Source organism: Dermacentor albipictus, chromosome 9 (genome assembly GCF_038994185.2).
Source record: "Dermacentor albipictus isolate Rhodes 1998 colony chromosome 9, USDA_Dalb.pri_finalv2, whole genome shotgun sequence".
Classification (NCBI taxonomy): domain Eukaryota; kingdom Metazoa; phylum Arthropoda; class Arachnida; order Ixodida; family Ixodidae; genus Dermacentor; species Dermacentor albipictus.
In genome coordinates, this window is record NC_091829.1 from 124,345,070 (window position 1) to 124,366,100 (window position 21,031).

At 45.5% G+C, this 21,031-nt stretch overlaps 1 protein-coding gene across 2 annotated transcripts in view; it reads right to left on the bottom strand.

Annotated features, from left to right (window-relative positions):
* The window catches only part of Dph2 (Diphthamide biosynthesis 2), a 78,326-nt gene extending 58,775 nt beyond the window's left edge, over positions 1-19,551 (bottom strand). The window contains exons 1-3 of one of the 2 annotated variants that reach the window (XM_065452557.2): positions 19,119-19,542; positions 8,929-9,041; positions 4,695-4,915 (exon numbers count right to left, since the gene is read on the bottom strand). In XM_065452557.2, the coding sequence (XP_065308629.2) occupies positions 4,695-4,915; positions 8,929-9,041; positions 19,119-19,277 (493 nt within the window). In that variant the 5' untranslated portion in view covers positions 19,278-19,542. Of the gene's footprint in view, positions 1-4,694; positions 4,916-8,928; positions 9,042-19,118 lie in introns of both variants that reach the window. The other variant, XM_070525355.1, reaches the window with a different exon arrangement.
* Between the last annotated feature and the right edge of the window lie 1,480 nt (positions 19,552-21,031).

Below are 21,031 nucleotides of genomic sequence, written 5' to 3' on the forward strand. Positions count from 1 at the left end.
GGAGTTAGCTAAGGCAGCTGACGGCCTCATGGAGCATGCTTGGAGGCATTTGCAGTACAAGCCGGCTCCGCCTGCGAATCACCAAGTGGCGGAGGATCTTGCCTTCTAGTTAGCTGTAACTGTGACTGGCCTGCCAGCAGCACAACTGTGTGTTGATGGCTGCAGCTGTTGTGCCTTCCTCCGCGCGTCTTCACTGCACTCATGCCATCTAGTCCAGTCTCGCAACTACAGTGAAATGTGTACGCGGCCTCTGAGAACCATGCCTTGCCTTGCTTCAATTGGAGCTTTCGGTCCACTTACGCCGCCACTCTCTCCTCGTTGCGAGTTGGTCTGTCAATGATTGCATTTTTTAGAGTGCAGTACTTAGGCACCTGTTCCTGCGTTGAACATTAGCATGCCTCATCCTGTGCACAAATTCTCACTAACTTCACTGCAATACACTGAATGCTTCGCCACATCACACAGATGCCCATGTTGAAGCCATCAGAAATTACCGTTTTCTTTTTTCTTAACAAAGAATTTTAGCATGCTCGGTGTTTTAGTAGAGTTTCCCCTTTGGTCTATGCTTTATTCCAATAAGAGATGAGACAATTTCGTGTTGGCCATGCACTTTTCCTTTACACATAGTGGGTACAGTCAAACCCACTTATGACAATATTTAAATGCCATGAAAATTCCATCACTATAACCGATATTTGTTAAAACTGGGTTGCATGAAAAAATCAAACTGACACGGCAGAGATGATCTTAGCAAACTATAATGGCGGGGAGGCCACGGCACCTCCCCACAACCTTCCTCCATCCGGCTGCTGATTGTGCTCACTTGTTCAACTGCTTCCTAGGCGCTCTGATCACGTGTAACAAGCCACGGCTGTCGGCGTTAAGGAATGGCACTGCTATAACTGCAAAGAGGGGTCACGGGTGGCAAGCGATATGCAAGTACCACCGAGGCAGCGCTTTGGTGGGCCCAAAAGGGGCCTTTTAAAAAATGCGAGGAGGTTGCTGAGGCAGCCTGTCAGCTTGAGAAATCCAGAAGAAACACTGAGGCAAGATCGCCACAAGCGTCTCGTCACATACATCGCATTGCATTGCACGGGAAAACCCTATGCCCGTCAGCCTTGCCAACATCCTTCTCCAAGGTATCCAGGTGCTCCACGTAGTGCAGCTGAAGGTTCCTCATGAAAATGAAACCCCGGAGCGATTGAATCATCTGCCGGGCCTCCTGCGAGGACAACGATGAGGCAGCCTGCCCTACCACGTCATCGCAGCTGTCGTCGCCGTCGCCATCCGATACAAGCGCGTTCGTGACGATCACCTCATCGGTTTAGTTTAAAAATCTATAACCGTGCGCTTTCTTTTCACCAGCAACGTCATGCATTGCCGATTATCACTGGGCGGGTCAGTCATCTTCTGTTTCGGCGGCGAGTCAAAAGAGGCTGAGAAACGATGTGGCCAGGAACGGTTTCGACACAACCAACAAAGATGAACACGGGCGATTATGCTGTTTGCAGAACTGCGCCGAATGAGGAGCCAGCGAGCGAGATGCGAGTAGCACAGTTGGCGCAGTCCATTCGTGTTTTGTAGGGTGGCACAGTGTAGAGATATGGGTACAGCCCATTCGTGTTCAGAGGGGTGTAAGGGCGACGGGAGAGAGGAGCGTGAAGAAGGCTGGAAAATGAGCGCGCCGCGGTCGTTCGGGCAGCAGAATCATGCAGCGGCTTTAACTTCTTGCTTTCCTTTTTTTCTTTTCAAGGATTTCGCATTTCACTACCTTTCGGCTCGAATGCCGACCAGCCAGACTTCATCATTATAACCGATAATGTGGCATCGGGGCATTGTAGTATGCGGGTTATTTCACCATGCAAAACATACAAAAGTTAATGGTGCAGCAGTTTCTCATTGTTATAACCAGTATCACTATAAGTGGGTTCGACTGTATAAGAAAATCATATCCCAGGAAGAACTGGGTGTCAGAGCTAAGCCACACGCATGGCAGCAGGAAAGTGCTTATGGTTTGAAGCATGCTTTAAAGGCTTATGGACGCATACCTGCAAATATATGCGCGCTTCTCATTCCGTCTGGCATATGCACTCAGTCACTCTGTGTGGCGTCAAAATATTTTGGACACGTGTGCGCTCCACATAACGTATGCGGCCTTAAGTCTTACCTCATTGTACTAGAGTTCTCAAAAATATGCACTCTGGCTCCATAATCATGCTGCCGCCACGTTCTTCCTTCTTGAGGTGGCGCGTGTCCGCATTCTGCATGAATGCTTTTTCAGCATCGTTGAAAACAGAGCGACGTGGCTTTTGGCAGCGAGGTGTGGCGTTGTCAAAGGCCTGCACACAACCCTTGTTCAATGTTGCACAGGCATTTTTTAAAGCATTTCAAGTTGCTTCACGTGCCTCGGAGACACCACAGTGCAAGTAATGCGTGCTCTTATCAGCAAATGGACGTCAGTGCCCACTGCTGCATCGCGTTCACCACGGTGGCAGCCCAGCATCGGAGCATAAACAAACTTAAATCTCGGAGGCAACGTCAGAGGCCACGGCCCTGGGTGCTGCCACGCTAGTGGAAGTGGCCTGCGGCGAGAGCCAATAGGCGCGCAGCTCTGACCCTTCAGCACCCAGGGGATATGTTTTCCTCATAGACAACCCAGTAAACTAGTTGCAGTTGCCTGACACAGTTCACCAGCATCCTTTTTAGTGGCTTCCATCGCCAGGGCAGTTTTTGCTACATCCTTGAATGTGAGGTTAGAACTTGTGGGATCGCAAGCGCATCCTGATATCTCCGGAGCGACCACGCGGTTATCACGCGATAATCACATGCTCGCTCGCGGAGGGTAGCGGGGAGAGGGCCCGTTCACCGCTCCCGCTGCGCTTTGCGCCTGGCCGCGACGCCGCAGCCAGGGCACCCCGTTCCCTCCTTTCCCTTTCTTGGAACCAGAAGGACTCCCTCTCCGCCGCTCGGGGAGAAGTGCTATTCCCCCAATGCATCTTTGTCTTTCGGCTGAGGAGCTTGCGACTGGCCTTATCTCAATTCAGCTGCTGAGACCGCCGTATGCCGTCCCCCTGCAGCGCTCAGCCTTCGTGAGCGACTGAACACCCTAGGGCCCGAAGCGGATCCACTCTGGGTGAGCTTAACTCTTATCAGCCCTTTTTGTGGTTTCCAACATTGTGCGGTTTCTGTCGCCTCAGACGCGCGGAACGCTCTGCCGCTGTGGTTTTGCATTTGTGTTTGTGGTTGCTGTTGCTGCTTGTTGGTATTGTACTACAAGGTAAATAAACACCTTAAGTCCGAGACTCACTGTGTCCCCCTGGCCTGAACCTGCCGTGGTTGCAACTCACTGCGAACTGCGGGTTAAGGGTCACAGCTCTGACTGTTAGGGCTGCTATGAAAGTGCTAGCAAGCGACTGCCACTCCAGAGAAGGGTCAGGTGCGCACACGCGAACTTGAGTAATACCCCTATAAACTCTGGAGTAGCCGCGTCTGAACCACTGCATTGTTTATGTCACATATTATTCAGTTTCTCAACATGTTGGTGAGTTCGGTTCCACAATCGCAATGTTCAGACAAACACTTCAGGGTTGCAACAAAGTCGCTGTCTGCTCCTCCTTCGGAACGCCCCCTCGAATTCAAGTGAAACCGTTGCACTATGACAGATGGCATGGGAGCATAGTGCCTGCCAAGTACGGCCAGTATCTCATCGAGAATTTTATCTTGGGGTGTTTCCGGCTTTAGAAGGTTGCAAAGTAGTGTATAGGTACGAGGTCTGCAGCAGCTAAAGAAAATTGACCTTTTCTTTGCTGGCTCATTGTTCCCAGTCTAGTAGCATGAATGCTTCTTTCCAGCTTGTAGCGAATAGTGCACCAGTCTCACAAGATCCAGCACAGCACATCAAAGATTGTTGTCTCCTTGTATGACACTTATGGTGTAATAGGATGCAAAACAATGTGAAGTAAGAACTAACACGACATTTCCTGTCCTGTTCTTGGTTCACGTTTTGTGATTACCTGATAAGTATGAACGAACTATCCCAACAAAAAGTAGTGATAGGTCACGTTTGTGAGACACTCTTCTTGTGAGATTTATAAATGGGATACAGTTAGTGTACTGGACCAAGTAGCCAACTCCTGCTCTGGTGAGAGCACATCTTTCCTTAGCTTAGTATACCTTCCTAATGTGGTTAACCCAGGACTAGTGTAATCTCACTGGCTCCCTGCAGTTTATTATTGTGGTGGAATCAGATGCCACTCCAAGCTTGAAAAATATAAATGCTTGGATGGGGATTAGAATAAAGAAGCATGAACACTCCATGCCACTGCAATTTCATATCATTTCTCTATAAGTGATGTGAAGAAACACACAAAATTATGAGATGTGAATGGATTTTTTCAGTTCACTCTGGCTGCTCTTCGATGATGCCAAACCAACCAGGCTGTGCTCCATGACAACTAAGATTGTAGTATAGGCTTTGTCCACAAAGCTGCATTATGATTGCCCTCTGTGCTTCCAAACTCAGAAATTCAGTTCTCAAGGAACACCAACACCGGAAGAAGTTCGCCTCTTCTGTGATGCCACGAAAACAAGCGAATGTAATTCACTGGCACATCTATATAAACCATCTTTGAGTTGACAGTTTTTTGCCAGCACATTTTTAGGCTATCACCAACTTGTGCACAAGCGTTACTTACAGCTGCAGTGGTCGTACTGCGTGTCGAAAAGCACCACTATCCTGGCATCGGGGTCAGGGAAGACATTTTGCAGTCCCCGCAGCAATCCCTCCAAGCTACATGGTGACCTTCCAAACACAAACAGCACCGGAAGTCTTGACGGCATGCTCAGGCAGGAGTGGCCGAAATGGATGATGGCATCCGCCAGAATGTGCTCCGCAGCAGCTTCGTCGACACAGCAACTGGAATTACATTTCCGAGCAAAGTTAGAGCCTATTAAGGCCAAGGCTGGATGTAGCAGTGAGCGGTGATGTTGGAGGCAAACAAGCCTCCTTGGGACATGTCTGTGTGGTCAATGCTTAGATAGGCGTATACTGCCACATTGTAATTACGGTGAAGAACAGAACCCCCAAAAGTGCTAGTAAAAAATTTAACTCGTTATTGGGCAAACCTGTGCCTAGCAAAACTCGAATCACGATAGTGGCAAGCACAGTTGTCGAAATTGGACCCATGGGTCAAGCACTGCAGCTATTTATATGACTCATGGCACATTTCAATGATGTGTGCACAATCTGATTAGATAAGGCTTTCTTGCTTCAGAATCGGTGACAACATTGAAAATTTCTTATACATGTAGGCGTACTGTGCCAAACAAAAAGTTGACAGTCACTTTAGCATATACTAAAGGGATTAAGGTGAAAGCCTGCATGCTCACGAGACATTCGTTAAATTAGCCAACATTCTCATTTGAATGTGTTGTTACTTCCTATTACTTGTTTTCACTAACCAAAGGTCGTGGGTTAGAGTGCCTGAATTAACTCTACCTTAATTAACTGTGCCTTCATTAGCTTTGCCGTTGTTAACACCAAAGGCTGCAAGTTTTTGTGTCTTGTCTTAATCTTAATTGTATCTTAATTAACTCCACTCTAATCAACACCAAAGGTCGTGGGTTCTAGTCCCTTAATTAATAATGTGCAAGTGTTGATATCTTGCATCTGTGCCCCAACAATGGTAAAACCATACAACTGTTGGACATGTAATTGGGTGCGCTTGGAAAGCATTCTAGTACAGTTAAACCTCAATATAGCGAAGTCGGCAATATCGGCTATTCGCTTTGTTAGATTGAAATTCCGTTCTATTGAAATTCAACCTTTTATGTAAATAATACAGTCACCGATCACTTTTTCTTACATGGAAAAGGGCTGCAGAATTTCCAAATTATCAAGCAATCGAAAAAAGCAGATTTGAATAAGAAAACAATTCATTTTGATAAATTTGGGATTTGGCAACGAATGATACGGTTTCATGCCAAGTATGTCGATGATATCTTCTTGGCAGCATGAATTAAGTGAAGCCAGCCACGCCTTCATGTGCACTCTTCTCCTGTGGCTATAGCGTCGCCCGCACTCGCACTGGGAAAACGCTCTTAGGAAAAGCGCCAACAGAGGGGAGCGAATGCTCCGTCTCCCTCTCGCTCTAATGGGTCACCGAAACTCGAGATTACGCAACCTCCAATACTAAATGCATGGTAAGACAGTTTACATGGTGCCACACCGTCTCGACACGCTGACTCTTTGCATATGCGGCATATTACTGCTAAAGCATGGTGCACAGCTGCGTATGCGCTCAGCCACGCTTACGGCCATGTGACGCACACCGCCCCCTCGCCCGTGCGCGCTCATGATCACATTATTGCGAGCTCGCTCCTCTCTTTCCCTTTCCTCGCAAAGGAAGGCACAGCACTCGCAAAGCCACCGCCTTTCTTGTCTCACCCTCGTACACTTTCACTCGCACCTAAAGCACACAGTGCGCGTAGTGTTGTAGGATCTTATCGCACTTGGACTTTAACGGAACATGATGCAGCTCCACTTTGGTGGTCACTCTTGTTGCATGATTTGAGAAGTGCGCTTGAAAAACAGCCACTGGTAATTCAATCATTCGACCAAGTGCATGACGTTTCTATTTATTGTCTCGGCATTACATTGTAGTGGCAGTGAAATGTTGTTATATTTAAATGGCACATACATATACTTCGTTATATTGAGGTTCTAAAACATGGTCTTTTATGGACAAGAGGTTATGAAAAGTTAAGTACTTCGTTATATATTGAGAATTTCGTTATACTGAAGTTCATTATATCGAGGTTTAACTGTACAAGCAGACAAGAGCAAGAGGAGACGGGATGTCTATGTCTCCATGTTATTTCATTCCTATGCCAGCGGCTACACCAATGGGTTCCGATGAGTCACAAACTGAAACTTGCTCTGGAAGAAGGCACTCCATGCTGTTACTCAAGCTTCCTTGTACACAAAGTGAAGATACACCCATCTGCATGTTGATGTACAACCTCAGCTCATACAGTGAAACTCCGTGGTATGTGGGACTGGAGTGTAAGGAGGACAATGACACAGACCTGGGCGAGCTCACACTTGGTGCCGTCACAGCCAGCCAGCACAAGCTGGCAAGGAGGTCTACTGCCACCTAGTTAGACTGCTGCTGTCACTACACGGATGTGTACTCGCTGCTGATTCTGCTACTTGGTCTTGGGTTTACGCAGTGCTTTCTGGCTTTGTAGCAGAGGTGGCATCGGTTGATCTCTTAGCCTGCTGGCTGATGTACTTGAAAAGCATTCTGGCGCAAGCAGACAAGAACAAGAGGAAGATGTGATGTCTACCTCACCTATTCTTGTCTGCTTGTGGTAAAATGCATTCTGAATGGTAAAAGTCCTTTACTTGAAAAATTCTTGCACTTATAACGCTGCATCTATTTCAGCATGTAAAACTGTGTGACAGACACTGTGGGTAATGGCCACATGTTCTGTTACAAGGTGTATATTAGAATACTAGATTGTGTGACAGCAAAATTAGAATTTACTCTTTAAATTTTGATGGGCAAAACATGCATGCAATGTTGTCCAGTTTTTATTAAAGAAATAAAACGGTTCTACTCTTATGGAGTCTTGTTCACTCAAAGACAGGTTGGCTGTATTTATTTATTTATTTATTTCAAGTACCTGCAGTGCCCGAAGGCATTACTGCAGAGGGGAATACACAGTGTTACATAAGCTCGATAAAATACAGAACTGATTAACCAAAAATAAGACAGCAATAGAAAAGTTCCCGCCGCTATAAATTCAATGGAAATGCTCTGAATGATGCTTCAGTGCGACAATCAGCAATTTCCTGCGGTAGCCGATTCCACTGTGATATTGTGTGTGCCTGACGAAGGCTGATGAAGTCCAGGGTATTAAAGAGACCTGTCTGGTTGGGATGAAACATATTAAAGGGTAAAAAATCCATGCTATGGCGATCAAACTTTCTGACTTGACGACGACTTTAATGAACAGACTTTTCGTTAAATACTTGAATAGCATAGCATGCATTTTTCACCATTTAATATGTTTCATTGAGACCACATAAGCTTAGAACTCCTGGATTCTGTGGAAATTTATTTTTGGCTGCTAGTGACAATGCATGCAGTGACATCTGACGATGGGTGCAAGCAGCAGGGCTGGCTTGCACCACAGCTTTCCTGTCTTTACATGCAGGTGCATGCAAGAAACAGCTAATTCTTTAAACGCTGTAACACCAATAGGTGCTGTGGGTGTAATGTCTGTTGTGAAATGCATTTGTATTCCTTCCATGGAAACTGCTAGTGCTGAAAATCAGGCATGAAAGTACAGGGACCAGGCTGTGGAAAACAGTGATGACAGTGCAACACACTTCAAAAATGAAAGCACTTCAAATCGGGCTGTAGTAACAAAGGGAAGTGCGGGAAGAACACAAATGTAATTCATGCTTTCCTGTGATAAGATATTGGGCACACAAGTTCTTTTGTGCTGTTGCCTGTTAGGCGCGTCATTTTTTTCCCTCTTATGCTCCATGTCTTTTCTGCCTATCTAGTGACAAGTAAAAGACGAGTTTTATGTTGTGTCACAAGTTGTACTTGTGAAACTTCATTGTTCTTTTTCTTGACTTCTTACATTAAGTACACTATACTTTCCATGTCCCGACAAAGGTGTTGAATGTGCAAGTCTTGCTAGCTTTTTAGTTGTGCTAGTCACCGTACTCTCAGCTTTCAGCACATTCTGTGTGCACTTCAAATGGGTGTGTCTGTAAAACCATAATGTCGTGCCATGCAATATTTACTTGCTATATCAATCTATATGCCTGCAACACTTCCAAATCAACCAAATGTTCTGCCTAATGTTCTGCATGTCTAAAAAAAGAAAACCAAGTGAAGGTCCAGAAAACACCTTCCATAGGATGTGTCGCCTAGAATGAAGAGTTCAGCCAGAACACTAGCCTGGAGTGCTAATGTTACGTTCACGGAGTCGACCAACATTTCGTCTGGGAACTGCAGAGCTACCTGGAAATGAAAAAAAAAGCAACATTAATGAAAAGGTTAACTACACTATTAGTACAAAAGAAAATAGCAGCTCTGCCAGACCACACTTTTTGAACACCAAATGACTGTTTTTTGGGGCATGATTTCTAGAACTTCAAATGCATCAGGTGGGACGCTTAGGAAGAATGCATCCATGGCAACTATGTTGCTGCTTTTATCTAATGTTTCTAGTGTGAAACACTAGATCTGCTATCAATTAAGCACTGCTGACACACATACTACACAGGTCCACGTCGCAGAGGCTGAACTTCTGCTTGGGAAGCAACCACAATCGCCTGACGTGTTTTGGCATCCACCTACCAAGAGCCTAGTTGCGCAATACCTGACAGATAGACATGGCCAACAGACATGTCCAAGTGGCACACAAGTCAGTTACCCAGCAATTTGAGAAAAGAGTCATCCACAAGACACTGGCCGCTGACATATTCGAAGATCTTAACAGTGCTGCATGATGTTTTATCATGAAATCTGCTCCAAGAAATGAGGGGGCACGTAGATGCAAGAGTCAAAGGGATAGGAAGCGAGGGTGGCTCTTGAAGTGCGACGGGCTGCAAATTGAGCTGGATGGAATATCTAGGCAAGAAGAGGCAAATGCAGCAAATTGTGCGCGCACAAAATTTCATTGTGGTGGATTGCCACATGCCCGGATGTTGCAGGGGCTTGTCTTTGCAGATTATCTGGTGCTCCTGGCACAAAACATGGAGCAACTGCAAAACTTGGTCCGGCTATCTGCTAACTACCTGGCCTTGCGGAGCCTGACCTTTAATGTCAAAAAGCTTGCAGTTCTCCATTTCTCAGGGCTTATGGACAAGCATCACCTGCTGCTAACGAGAGGGAAGGCCACACCGCAAACTATGTAATACTGCTACTTTGGAGCGATCTCCTGCAGGAGTGTGTTACGGGGCCTGCAGGGTGAAGCTGAAGCAATAGTCACATCAACCGAGTGCTGAAGCAATAGTCACATCAACCGAGTGATGCCCTATGGAGATCACGTCTATGGGGCATCAAATGGTATGTGATGGGGTGCGCACTATGGAAAGTGGTACAGATGTCGAGCTTGACTTTTGTGAATGCCATTACGTGCCTACAGTGAGTACTCATTCTTGACTGGAACGCAGCCAACAGGAGGTGGGCAGTACAGCAGGCAGTGAGTGTGACATCGGATGGTTATCATTTGAGGCCTGGGAGGCCTGCAGCAACATATTGTTCGAGGCCTGCCTTCGTTGCCTGGATGACTCGTGATAGGCCAGGTGCACAGTGATCCAACACTGTGTATCTGCTGTGAGGCAAATTTGGCTTCTTCAGCAAAGAAACCGACAGTACCATTGAATGCCCTAAAGCTCAGTCTGTGCGGAGGCGTGTGTGCAAGGTGGAAAGGGCACAGTCGTGACTATGTGTAAAACAAACATCCACACAGGAGACACATATACTGTACAAGACTGCCATTGCCAGGGATAGCCTACACAATAACAGAAAAGGTGATGCATTGCAACTCAAGGGGTGCGCAGGAGCAAAGTGTAAGTTCACCTACTGCTGCCATTTTGATTCTGCTCCTCATGTTGAAGCCACATGTTACAGCTGTGCAGGCCAGATATGAGACTGATAATCACACTACACTTGAATGCATCTTTGTCCCCAACCAACAAAAGACACTACTCAGCTGTGCAATGGAGGAGGAGGAAAATGATGTCGAAACGTCAACCACAAATGCTTGCCTCCGACTCTTGTGGAAGACCATGCTGCACTGAACAGGGACATGGCTACACATCAGTGCAAGCGGATGCGCAATGTTCTATTAAAGATGAGTTTCTGTACCCTATTCCCCTGGCTAGGTTACAGAATCTTTGGCCACATGCCGCATCGACATCAACACATCTCACCATCGCAGGTGGTGGAGAATGCGAGAGTTGAGTGACCACGCACTGAAAGTGATATCAACGAGAAAAACCATCTGAGAATACTGACATCATGCTATGCTGTCATAGGATTGGCATTATACAAGTCAAATAAAGAACCAGTTGCTTTGATTTTGATCTTTGATTGATCTATTGATTTAGATCTATTGTTGCGCGTTAGCGTCACTGCAGTTCGAATAAAACGTTATACACCCGCTGCGCTATCTCGAGGTCACGGCTTCGAGCCTGGCATTGCGGTGGCACTCCGATGGAGGCGAAATAATGCAGAAACGCTCGTGTACTATAACGGCACGTTAAAGAACCCCAGGTGGTCACAATTAATCCACAGTCCCCCATGACGGCATGCCTCATAATTAGACTGTTATTGTTACTTTGGCATGTAAAACCTCAAAACATATTCCCTTTCTTTTAAACATTACATAACAATGTGAAGTAAACCACGAGTATGCTGAGCCTAGCTAGTACAAAACTGAAAGTGCTTCTGACCACAAAACAGCAAGCGATGCATGGTCGTGCAATCTGCCCACCGGATGGATGAATGGATGTTACTAGCGTCCCCTTTGAAATGGCGCGGTTGGTTGCACCACCAAGCTCTTGAGATTATGCTGCCTAATGTCCATCATCATCATCATCAGCCTGGTCACGCCCACTGCAGGGCAAAGGCCTCTCCCATATTTCTCCAACAACCCCGGTCATGTACTAATTGTGGCCATGCCGTCCCTGCAAACTTCTTAATCTCATCCGCCGACCTAACTTTCTGCCGCCCCCTGCTACGCTTCCCTTCCCTTGGAATCCAGTCCGTAACCCTTAATGACCATCAGTTATCTTCCCTCCTCATTACATGTCCTGCCCATGCCCATTTCTTTTTCTTGATTTCAACTAAGATGTCATTAACGCACGTTTGTTCCCTCACCCAATCTGCTCTTTTCTTATCCCTTAACGTTACACCTATCATTCTTCTTTCCATAGCTCGTTGCATCGTCCTCAATTTGAGTAGAACCCTTTTCGTAAGCCTCCAGGTGTCTGCCCCGTAGGTGAGTACTGGTAAGACACAGCTATTATACACTTTTCTGTGTTCAATGTCCTACCTAGGTTAAAAAAGAAAAGAAAGAATAAAAAGAACCCTATGAACTCCTACAACCAAATTTCCTGATCCCCTATTGCGAACTTTGCTTGCGAACTCCACCAATCTTCCAATCGCCTCTTACATATCTCTATAGCAGACATGTTTACTTTTCCACTGCTCTAGCTGAACCCAAGGGCTTCAAGGAGGCCAGTGGTGCCTAAATCGACCACTGGGCAGTCTGTCTTCACATTCTAATAAAAATGCATCGTTTCCCTAGGTTTAGCGCAGCAAGCACATGCTTAGTCTTCCTTCTTATATCTCGCTTTATAGGTCCGTGTTCTAAGGCATTCCGATCTCACACCGAAAAGTAATGAGCTTCCCTTTGAGTTATCATAAATTGTTTCTTTCCTGATTTCATTTTTTCCTCTTAAGTAGTTACTCATGGCAGGTTACTTTTCCATTGCCACCACCCATGAGATTATTTCGGCCTCTCTGACTTTCCGCTTGACGTTCTTTCTTGCTGTGTTGCCCACCTTAAAGGCCGCAGACTTGCTGGTAAGCTTCCTAGTTCTTTTCCTCCACTGTGAGGAGGAGAAATAAACTCTATTTGTGCACAGCAGATTTAAGACCTAGGCCTCTCTACCTAGATGACAACCTCCAGCCCTTAGATGACAACCTCCAGCCCTTGGGCCCTGACGGCATCTTCGGCCTGCTGTATTGCCTTGAGTTGGCCTTCCGGTGCACAGCTGCGCAACGCGGTCTCCCACTGCTCTCTGGTCTTGTTTATTTTGTTGTGTGTGGGTGTCTGAGGACAAGCCCAAACCATATGTTGTAGGCCCGCCCTTTCTTGACAGAATCTACATCTATCCGTGTAAAGCTCCGGGTAGTAGCGGTGGTAGGCCACCGGGTTCGGATATGTATCTGTTTGTAAGAGGCGCCATGCCGTCACTTGCCGTCTACTCAGTGAGGAGTGTGCCGGGGGGAAATGGGCCCTTCCTAATTTATAGTGTTTGGTGATCTCGTTAAAGCTGGTCATCCGGTCTCTCTCTATTCCCAGTACTTGTTGTGTGTCACCTGCTTGGCCCGTCAGTTCTCGAGCCAGGTTGTGCGCTATTTCGTTCCCGGGAAGGGAGGAGTGTGTGGGTGGCCATATAATGCGAATGTCGCGATCTTCACGAAAGTTGTGTAAAATTCTAAGCGCTTCCGTAAGATTATTCCTTTTGCATAGTTCTTGATGGCTGTCTTGCAGTTGCTTACTATGATGTTAGCTTCCGTGGAGGCTATTGCCAGTGCTAAGGCAGCCTCCTCCGCCACCTCCACCTACCGTTTTAACCATGCCACCAACTCTGCAGTCACCCTCTAGACTCGTAACAACTATCGAGATACTCTGTCTATCTGCGTACTCCGCCGTGTCCACCCAGACCGTGTCCTTGGCACTACGGAATCTTTTGTGGAGAGCTCTCGCTCTTGCGGTTTTTCTATCTTGGTGAAATTCCGGGTGGATGTTTCTGGGGATTGGGGGTATTGATAGATGTTCCCTTATTTTCCTTGGGACGTCTCTCCACACTCCGTGCTGTGCTTCATAGGTTATTCCGATGTCATCTAAGATGTGTCTCCCCGTCAAACTCTGTGTAAGCCTTCCATACTGCGCTATCCTCTGGGCCTCAATAAGTTCGTCTAGTAGGTTGTTCACGTCGAGCACCAAGAATTTCTTGTTTGACGTATTTGCTGGAAGTTCCAAGGCTTGCTTATACGCCCTCCTAATAATGCATTCTATCTTGCCTTTGCTTGAGGTAAGGGACCACATATACAATATGACTAATTACGAATGTTTCCATTAATCAGATGAGATTGTGCTTTTTCATAAAATAGTGCCTGTTGCATATTCGCTTTATTAGTCTGATTGTTTGTTGAACACTATTGTCAAGTAGTCTAATCGTTTCTCTGTTACGGCCGTTTTCGGATATGCGGAGTCCCAGTATTCTCCGGCTCTCCACTATCAGTATTGTGGTGCCTTCTACTGTGACCACAATGCCTGGCCTTTCCTTAATGCTTTTTCGACCCGGGCATGTGGGTCTACAGAGTAGAAGTTCTGATTTTTGCGAGGAGCCTCTGAGTCCCTTGTCTCTGATGTAGTCTTCGACCGTGTTTACTGCTGTTTGAAGGATCTTTTCCACATGCCCATCGTGTCCACCCGCCACCCAAAGGGTGATGTCGTCCGCGTATATGCTGTGTCCAAGTACTTTGATCTTTTCGAGTCTCGAAGGAAGACCGATCATTGCCACGTTGAATAGAAAGGGAGATAGGACTGAACCCTGCGGGGTAGCCCTATTACCTAGTTTGAGCGCCTCAGATTTGGATTCTTCAATCGAAATCTTTGCGGTACGATCCGTCAAGAAGTCTTTGATGTACGTGTATGTTTTACGCCCTACATCCAGCTTTTGTAGATTTGTGCATGACGGTGTCAAAGACCTTAGTTAGATCGAGACCTAGTATTGCCTTGGTGTCTAGTTTTCTCACCCGCATCTATGATCTCATGTTTTAGTTTGAGCATAATATCCTGCGTCGATAACTTGGGTCGAAATCCAACCATGGTATGTGGGTAAAGTCCTCCATCATCCATGTATCTCGGGGGGCGTGTGAGAACCACATGTCCCATGAGTTTACTGACGCAGGATGTTAGCAATATGGGCCTTAAGTTCGTCAGTTGTGGTTTCTTTCCAGGCTTCAATATAAAAATGATTTGGGCTGATTTCCATTGACTTGGCATGCCACCTTGCTCCCAGCGGTTATTCATGTAGTCCGTGAAAGCTCGGATGGATACATCATTTGGGTTCCCGAGTGTTTTGTTGCTTATCCCATCAGGTCCTGGTGTAGATTTTGCATTGAGCCTGGCAAGTTCATATCTGACTTCTGCCTCTGTAATAGGGGTATCCAGATCAGGATTTTCATTACCTAGATAATCCAGGAGTCGTTCTCTATCCGCATCTCCAATGTACATTTTTTGGAGCTCTCGAAAGAGCTCTTCCTCTGTACCGTCGTAGCTGTGTATAACCTTCTGTACATTGTGTCCTTGTAAGGTATTTGTACTACTGGGGTCCAAGAGGCATCAGAGAACGTTCAGGTCTTGGACATTCCTATCTGCCTTTCCATCAAGTTGCATGTGGCCTCCCACTTTTGTTGGATTAACTTATTTGCATATATCTCGATTTCCTTGTTTAATTCGACAATTCTCTTCCTTAATTCCCGATTACGTTTTTGCTTTTTCCATCTTTTCAGCATACTACCTTTCGCTTCCCACACGTGCAATAATCTGCTATCCGTATCTTTTATCCCTGCCTCCTCTGGAACAGTTTTGGTAGCTTGTTTACTGCTTTCTTGTAGTTTCTCTGCCGATTTCTCAATGTCCGTTATAGTGTCTTCTGCATCTTCTGGTCGGATTTTGCGGGAAAAGTCCCATTCTACAAGTTTCAGTTCTCTACCCTCTTTTTCCTTGGGCCTGCTTGTACCGTTGTGACGACGATGGAGTGGTCCCTACCTAAGCTTTCCTGCATGTTTGTCCGTTGAGAATCTGCTACATTCTTTGTAAATGTGAGATCTGGTGCCGTGTCGTTGGTTACGCTGTTTCCTATTCTGGTTGGTGCCTGAGAGTCAGTTATGAGCGTTAGTCCTTCGTGCTGAGGACTGCCCATAGGCTTTGGCCCTTAATGTTTTCTATGCTGTATCCCCAAGCCATGTGTGGCACGCTAAAATCGCCGACCATGACTAGCGCCTGCTTGTGTGCTACGCTCAACACATTGGGGAAGAGTGGGTCGAATTTGGGCTTGTGTTGGGCTGGACTGCATATGTTAAGAATAAAAAGACTTCCCTCTTCTTTACGGGAGGGGATTATTTCAATCAGGACGTGGTCTGTGCTGCACATACCGGTATCATGCTTGACAGCTGAGAGGTTTCTGTGTATCAGGGTTGTGACGGTTGCCTTCTCACCGAAAGCAACGTAAGATTTTACCCCAATAATTTTGCCATCCCCCCCCCGGTCTCCTACAGGGCGATGACATCTGGAGTCTCCTTACTTGTTACGAACTGCTGCAGATTTCCTCGCTTGCGATGATACCCGCGACACTTCCATTGCCAAATTGCATATTGGTGACAATGTCCGTTATAGTGTCTTCCGCATCTTCTGGTCAGATTTTGCGGAAAAAGTCGGAAAAAGTTGTATCGCCATGTTGATATATCTGTTCTTCCCCGGTGGCCTGGCTATTTTCTACCTCATTTGGCCTACTATACGGTTTACTTTTAACCGGTCCCTTCTCCTGCCGGCCAAATATCCTTTGGTATGCTTTCTCGTGCCGCTACTCTATTCCCTAATCCATCGAATTGTTGTTTAATCTCTACATACATGTTTGTGATTTGTTGCTGCAACCCATCGAACATTCCTTTAAACGTTCCCATAACCTCGCTGATTCCATAACCTAGAACGTTCCCATAACCTCGCTCTTTTCTTCAACCGTTTCTTGCGCCCTCCTTTTGTGTAGTGGTGCTTCCCCATTCGTTCGTGTGGGAACGGGTGTTGGAGCTCGACTAGGCGTTGATGTCGTACTGGTGGAGGGTGTGAATCAGTGTTTTTCCTGTACAGATACCTCAACACACCCAACCAATTTACTTTCTTCTATATTCCTCAGTCGTTCTTCATAATCAATTTTAATGCGATGAACAGCAGTGGGGATAAAGGGCCCACTGCCTCAGTCCCTTGTTGATATCAACTTTCTCCTCACTCCTCATCCCTTCCAATTCAATGGAAACAATTTGTTCTAGGTAAACCTCTCTTAAAAGCTGTAGACAACAGTCACCTAATCCTTCCTCTTCCAGAATATTCCACAAAATGTTGCGATCTACGTTGTCATAGGCTCCTGTAATGTCTAAAAAGGCCACATATAACGGTCTGCTTTCTACTTTTCATATTTCAATACACAAACATAACAATAACGAATAACAAATAAGTTATACAAACTTTTACCTATTCTGAAGCCACTCTGAAGTTCTCCCAAAATGCCATTATTCTCTGCCCGTGCTTGCAGCTTTAATTTGATTGCCTGCATTGCTAGCCTGTATATTACCAACGTAATGGTCAATGGTTTATACGAGTGAATTATATCTTTCTCCCCCCTTAATAAGTTAAATTAATTCTACTTTGTCGCCAGCTGTCTAGTATTCGTCTATCTTTTAAAGTTTTTTCCACTGCTTTCACCAGAGTTTCCTTATTTTTTGGTCCTAGTTCATTAATCAGCCAAACAGGAACCTCGTCTAGGCCTGTGGCTGTGCGCTTAGGAATTTTCTCTTCGGCTTTCTTCCAGTTGAAATTTGTCAGCAGCAGCTCCTTGTCCACTTGGGTCTCTTTCATGCTCTTTTGTTTCTTCAAGTACAACCTTGTCATTGTCTTGGAAAGATTCAGTCGTTATTTTTACGATGTAACTTATTACCGCTTCTCCTTCCATTCCGTTTCCATCTTCGTCTAGGATATGCTGTTATATTGCTGTTGACTTCCTGCGTAATAACTTTATGTGGTTCTAAAATATTCTAGGTGCGGCCTTCTTTTTCTCACATATTTCTGACAACCAACATTCACTTTCACTTTTTATCTTTGCTTGAACCAGTATTTGAACCATATACTTTTTCTCCCGGTATATTTCCCATTTACTGGCTACTTCATCCAGCGGCAACTGCGCCTTCTTTGCCTGTCTGTGCTGTCGGGATGCTTTCTGTCATTTGTGTCTCATATCTCCCTGTTCCACCAGCTTTTCGGTTAATTTTTTCCTTTCCAACGAACACGTTGTTTCTCTTTCCATATTTCTGTCATTACTAAACTTAGAAGCTCACTATATTCCTGCTCTTTACTAGGCCATTTGCCAAGTTCTTCCTCGACTCTAGTGACTACATTTGTTATTTGTTCAGCATTCAAATTTGGACTGGCCATTTTGCACTCCTTGCTCTCTTTCCCAACTACATATCCTATTTTTAAAATGATGTGTTTATGGTCACTCCTAATGCTGCTATACGCTTCCTCATCAATGACCATTTCTCTCAACTTACGATGAGTTCCTTCTGTCATCAGACATATAATCAATGGTCGATTGCTGGTTTCCCACTTGCCACGTGATCTGCCCTTCACACTTAGGCCCTGTATTCATGATAACGAGGATGTTGCTCACAAAGGTCTAGCACTGACTTCCCGTTGTTGTCGGTATAGCCATCTAAATCCTGTATGTGGGCATTCATGTAACCTAATAGGATAATTTCAGCATGATTCCCGAAACCCTTAATATCAGCACTTATGCACTCCACTAATCCTTTCTTTTTCTCTGCAATTATTTCTGGTCCACAAATACGTAACACCCAGCCAAGTTTTTTTTTTCCTACTCATTGTACCTGATAACCAATGATGCTCTTGACATTTTGCATTTACTCTTTTCCATTTGGCTCCTTGATGGATGAGCATTCCGACTGCCTCTCGCTTTCTTTCCGACTTAGTTCTGTTGCACGCTCCCCAAACATAATTCTCAATCACTGATGGCTCTTCCTAATCTCTAAGGTGCGTTTCTTTAAGGAAACGCACCTTAGATTGTGACGGCACGCACGCAGAAACAAGCGCGGTCAGGCACGGTCGCGGAGACTGCGAAGGAGCGGAACACCAGTGCTGACGTCACTACGCCGCGGTTGCCGGTCTCCGCTCGCATTGTCAGCGTCAGCAGCAGCGCGCGGCACTCGACGGAATTCAACTATTTAAAAACAAAAGCAAGCTCAAAGCATGCACAAAAGCTGCCACGGAGCCCTTTGCTCAAGATCAAGCCAACCACCGCAAGTGTGAGAAGCAGCGCCTTCTACAGTAACGCTTAAGCGCCTGGTTTAAGAGGCAGCGGTTTCAACTAGAGTATACTAGAATAATCGACATAGTGTCGCAATGAACAGGAACGAACAAACTGCCTCTCCACGGCTTTTAACACACGCTACCCTACGTATACTATGTTGCCAAACACTTGACGAGAGGCAAGGTCCTACCTTCTTGAAGCGATTTTCACAGATCCAGGCAATAGCACGCTTGACTTCGTACTTGAACTCGAGTTCCGAGCAGCCTACCGTAGGTTTGACATCGTCAGCCGACACGTCGGCGGTGCGATCAATCGCTGCTTGATCACTGCTGCTGAATGCTGATGCCATGGCAACAATCAATATCAGCGCATCAATTTGATAACTTACTGAACTTTCACAGTGATTCAAGGCTCGAACCTAAGCTGTCCTGTGCCACATTTTCAGAGCACGTTGTAAACCACGTTGTAAACATAAACACATGGAGGAAGACACATGTTTGAGGGGTTGCCAGAACGTTCAATAAACGTCGCCACTAGCGTTGTCACCGCTAAAAATAAAGGGCCAAAATAAAAGCCAGCTACAGCTTAAACTACTAAAAGTTTACAAAAACGAACATAAGCTAAAAATATTATAGGCAGCCAAATGTTTGATGATGTCTACAAACTATAGTGCCTAGAATATACTGGCTAGTGTGCCGTCCACGGCCTCTCGGGTGGCACGGTGGCACCAAATGCAATGAATGCCGGCGGCTGCCACTAGGGGCGCTGCAGTGCAGGTGGGTGCCGCGGCACCATTCGGTCTTCGTAGCCCGCTGTGTTTCCACAGCATCGGCAAGCGGGCTGCTGCGCTTTTTGTTTTTATTAAGCTGTAGCAGCAGCACAGTTCAAATGTGGGCAGCTGATTTATAAATTAGGGTTTGTTTCGATTACAACAGGCTTCTCTAGCGCTTGTCGCTTGCGTGAAAAGCGTGTGCTAGCTCAGCTGGGCTTCGAGCGGGGAACCTGATGTGTTTCTATGCTGGCGAAGAGAAAACGTAATTTCTAAGGCAAACGCCTTGATCTCCATGTTCCAAGGCCATGTTGCGAGGAACAGAACATATCACACGATCCAAGGAAGGCCAGAAACGAACCAAAGCATGTCCAGCAGTGTATAGGAGATGCTAAATGATTAGCAAATTTAATTATTCATTATAGTGATTGGATTAAGGGGATAAGGCTGAATTAGAGGGATTAAGGTGTATTAATTAAGGATTACAGTGAATTAGAGTAGGCTTTACAAGGCTTTCACCTTCGTACGTGTATATCTTCGGCGATAGCTGGACACTTTTTTTATTCTAGCGATGATGGCAGCGTAATTTTTTAAGGGTACGTTTCAGGTTACATTTTTCATTCTAATAAAGTAAAGGATTTCTAAGGTTAGGTTACTATTCTATTGATGTTATATTAATGCATAACCATTCAAAACCGCTGTAACCGATCATCTTTTGAAATGACTTGAATTTCTGTGTTCTTTCTTTGTATTTTATTTGCTGCTATTTCTGCCTACTATCTTATTGTTGTCCTCGTATGTTTGAATGTTTTTGATGGTTTGTAAACCATATACCCATCTCCTCATATTTCCCATTGGGCCCCGAGGATAGGATAATAAGCAAAAAAAAATGCCTGTAAAATGGACTACACGTGTGGTGTTCCGTGTACTATACATTCTTTTAATACCTGGTAAATACGTGCAGATTTCTTTTTATGTCTGATATACGTGAAGAAAAATAGGAAACAGATATTTCATTTAAGCGTAACAAAGATTTTATTCATGCGTAACAACAGTCAATCGCAGGCATATAAGACAGCCCTAGATGAGATAATGCACACATGCATGAATAGATCGCGCAGTGACGCAGTTTCAGCGCTTCTGCCGTTGCCTTTACGCTTCAAGTTCAAGTTTATTGTTGTTATGACATGTACAAAAAATGGCTGTGGCTTAGCTAGGTAAGGTTAAGCCCAGGATGCGAAGCATACTACCCTTTATTTTAGTTGTTGAACCACTGTTTAGCCTGGTGAACTGCTGTTGCTTGGCTATATTTGGTTCGGCTAGACGAAGAAACA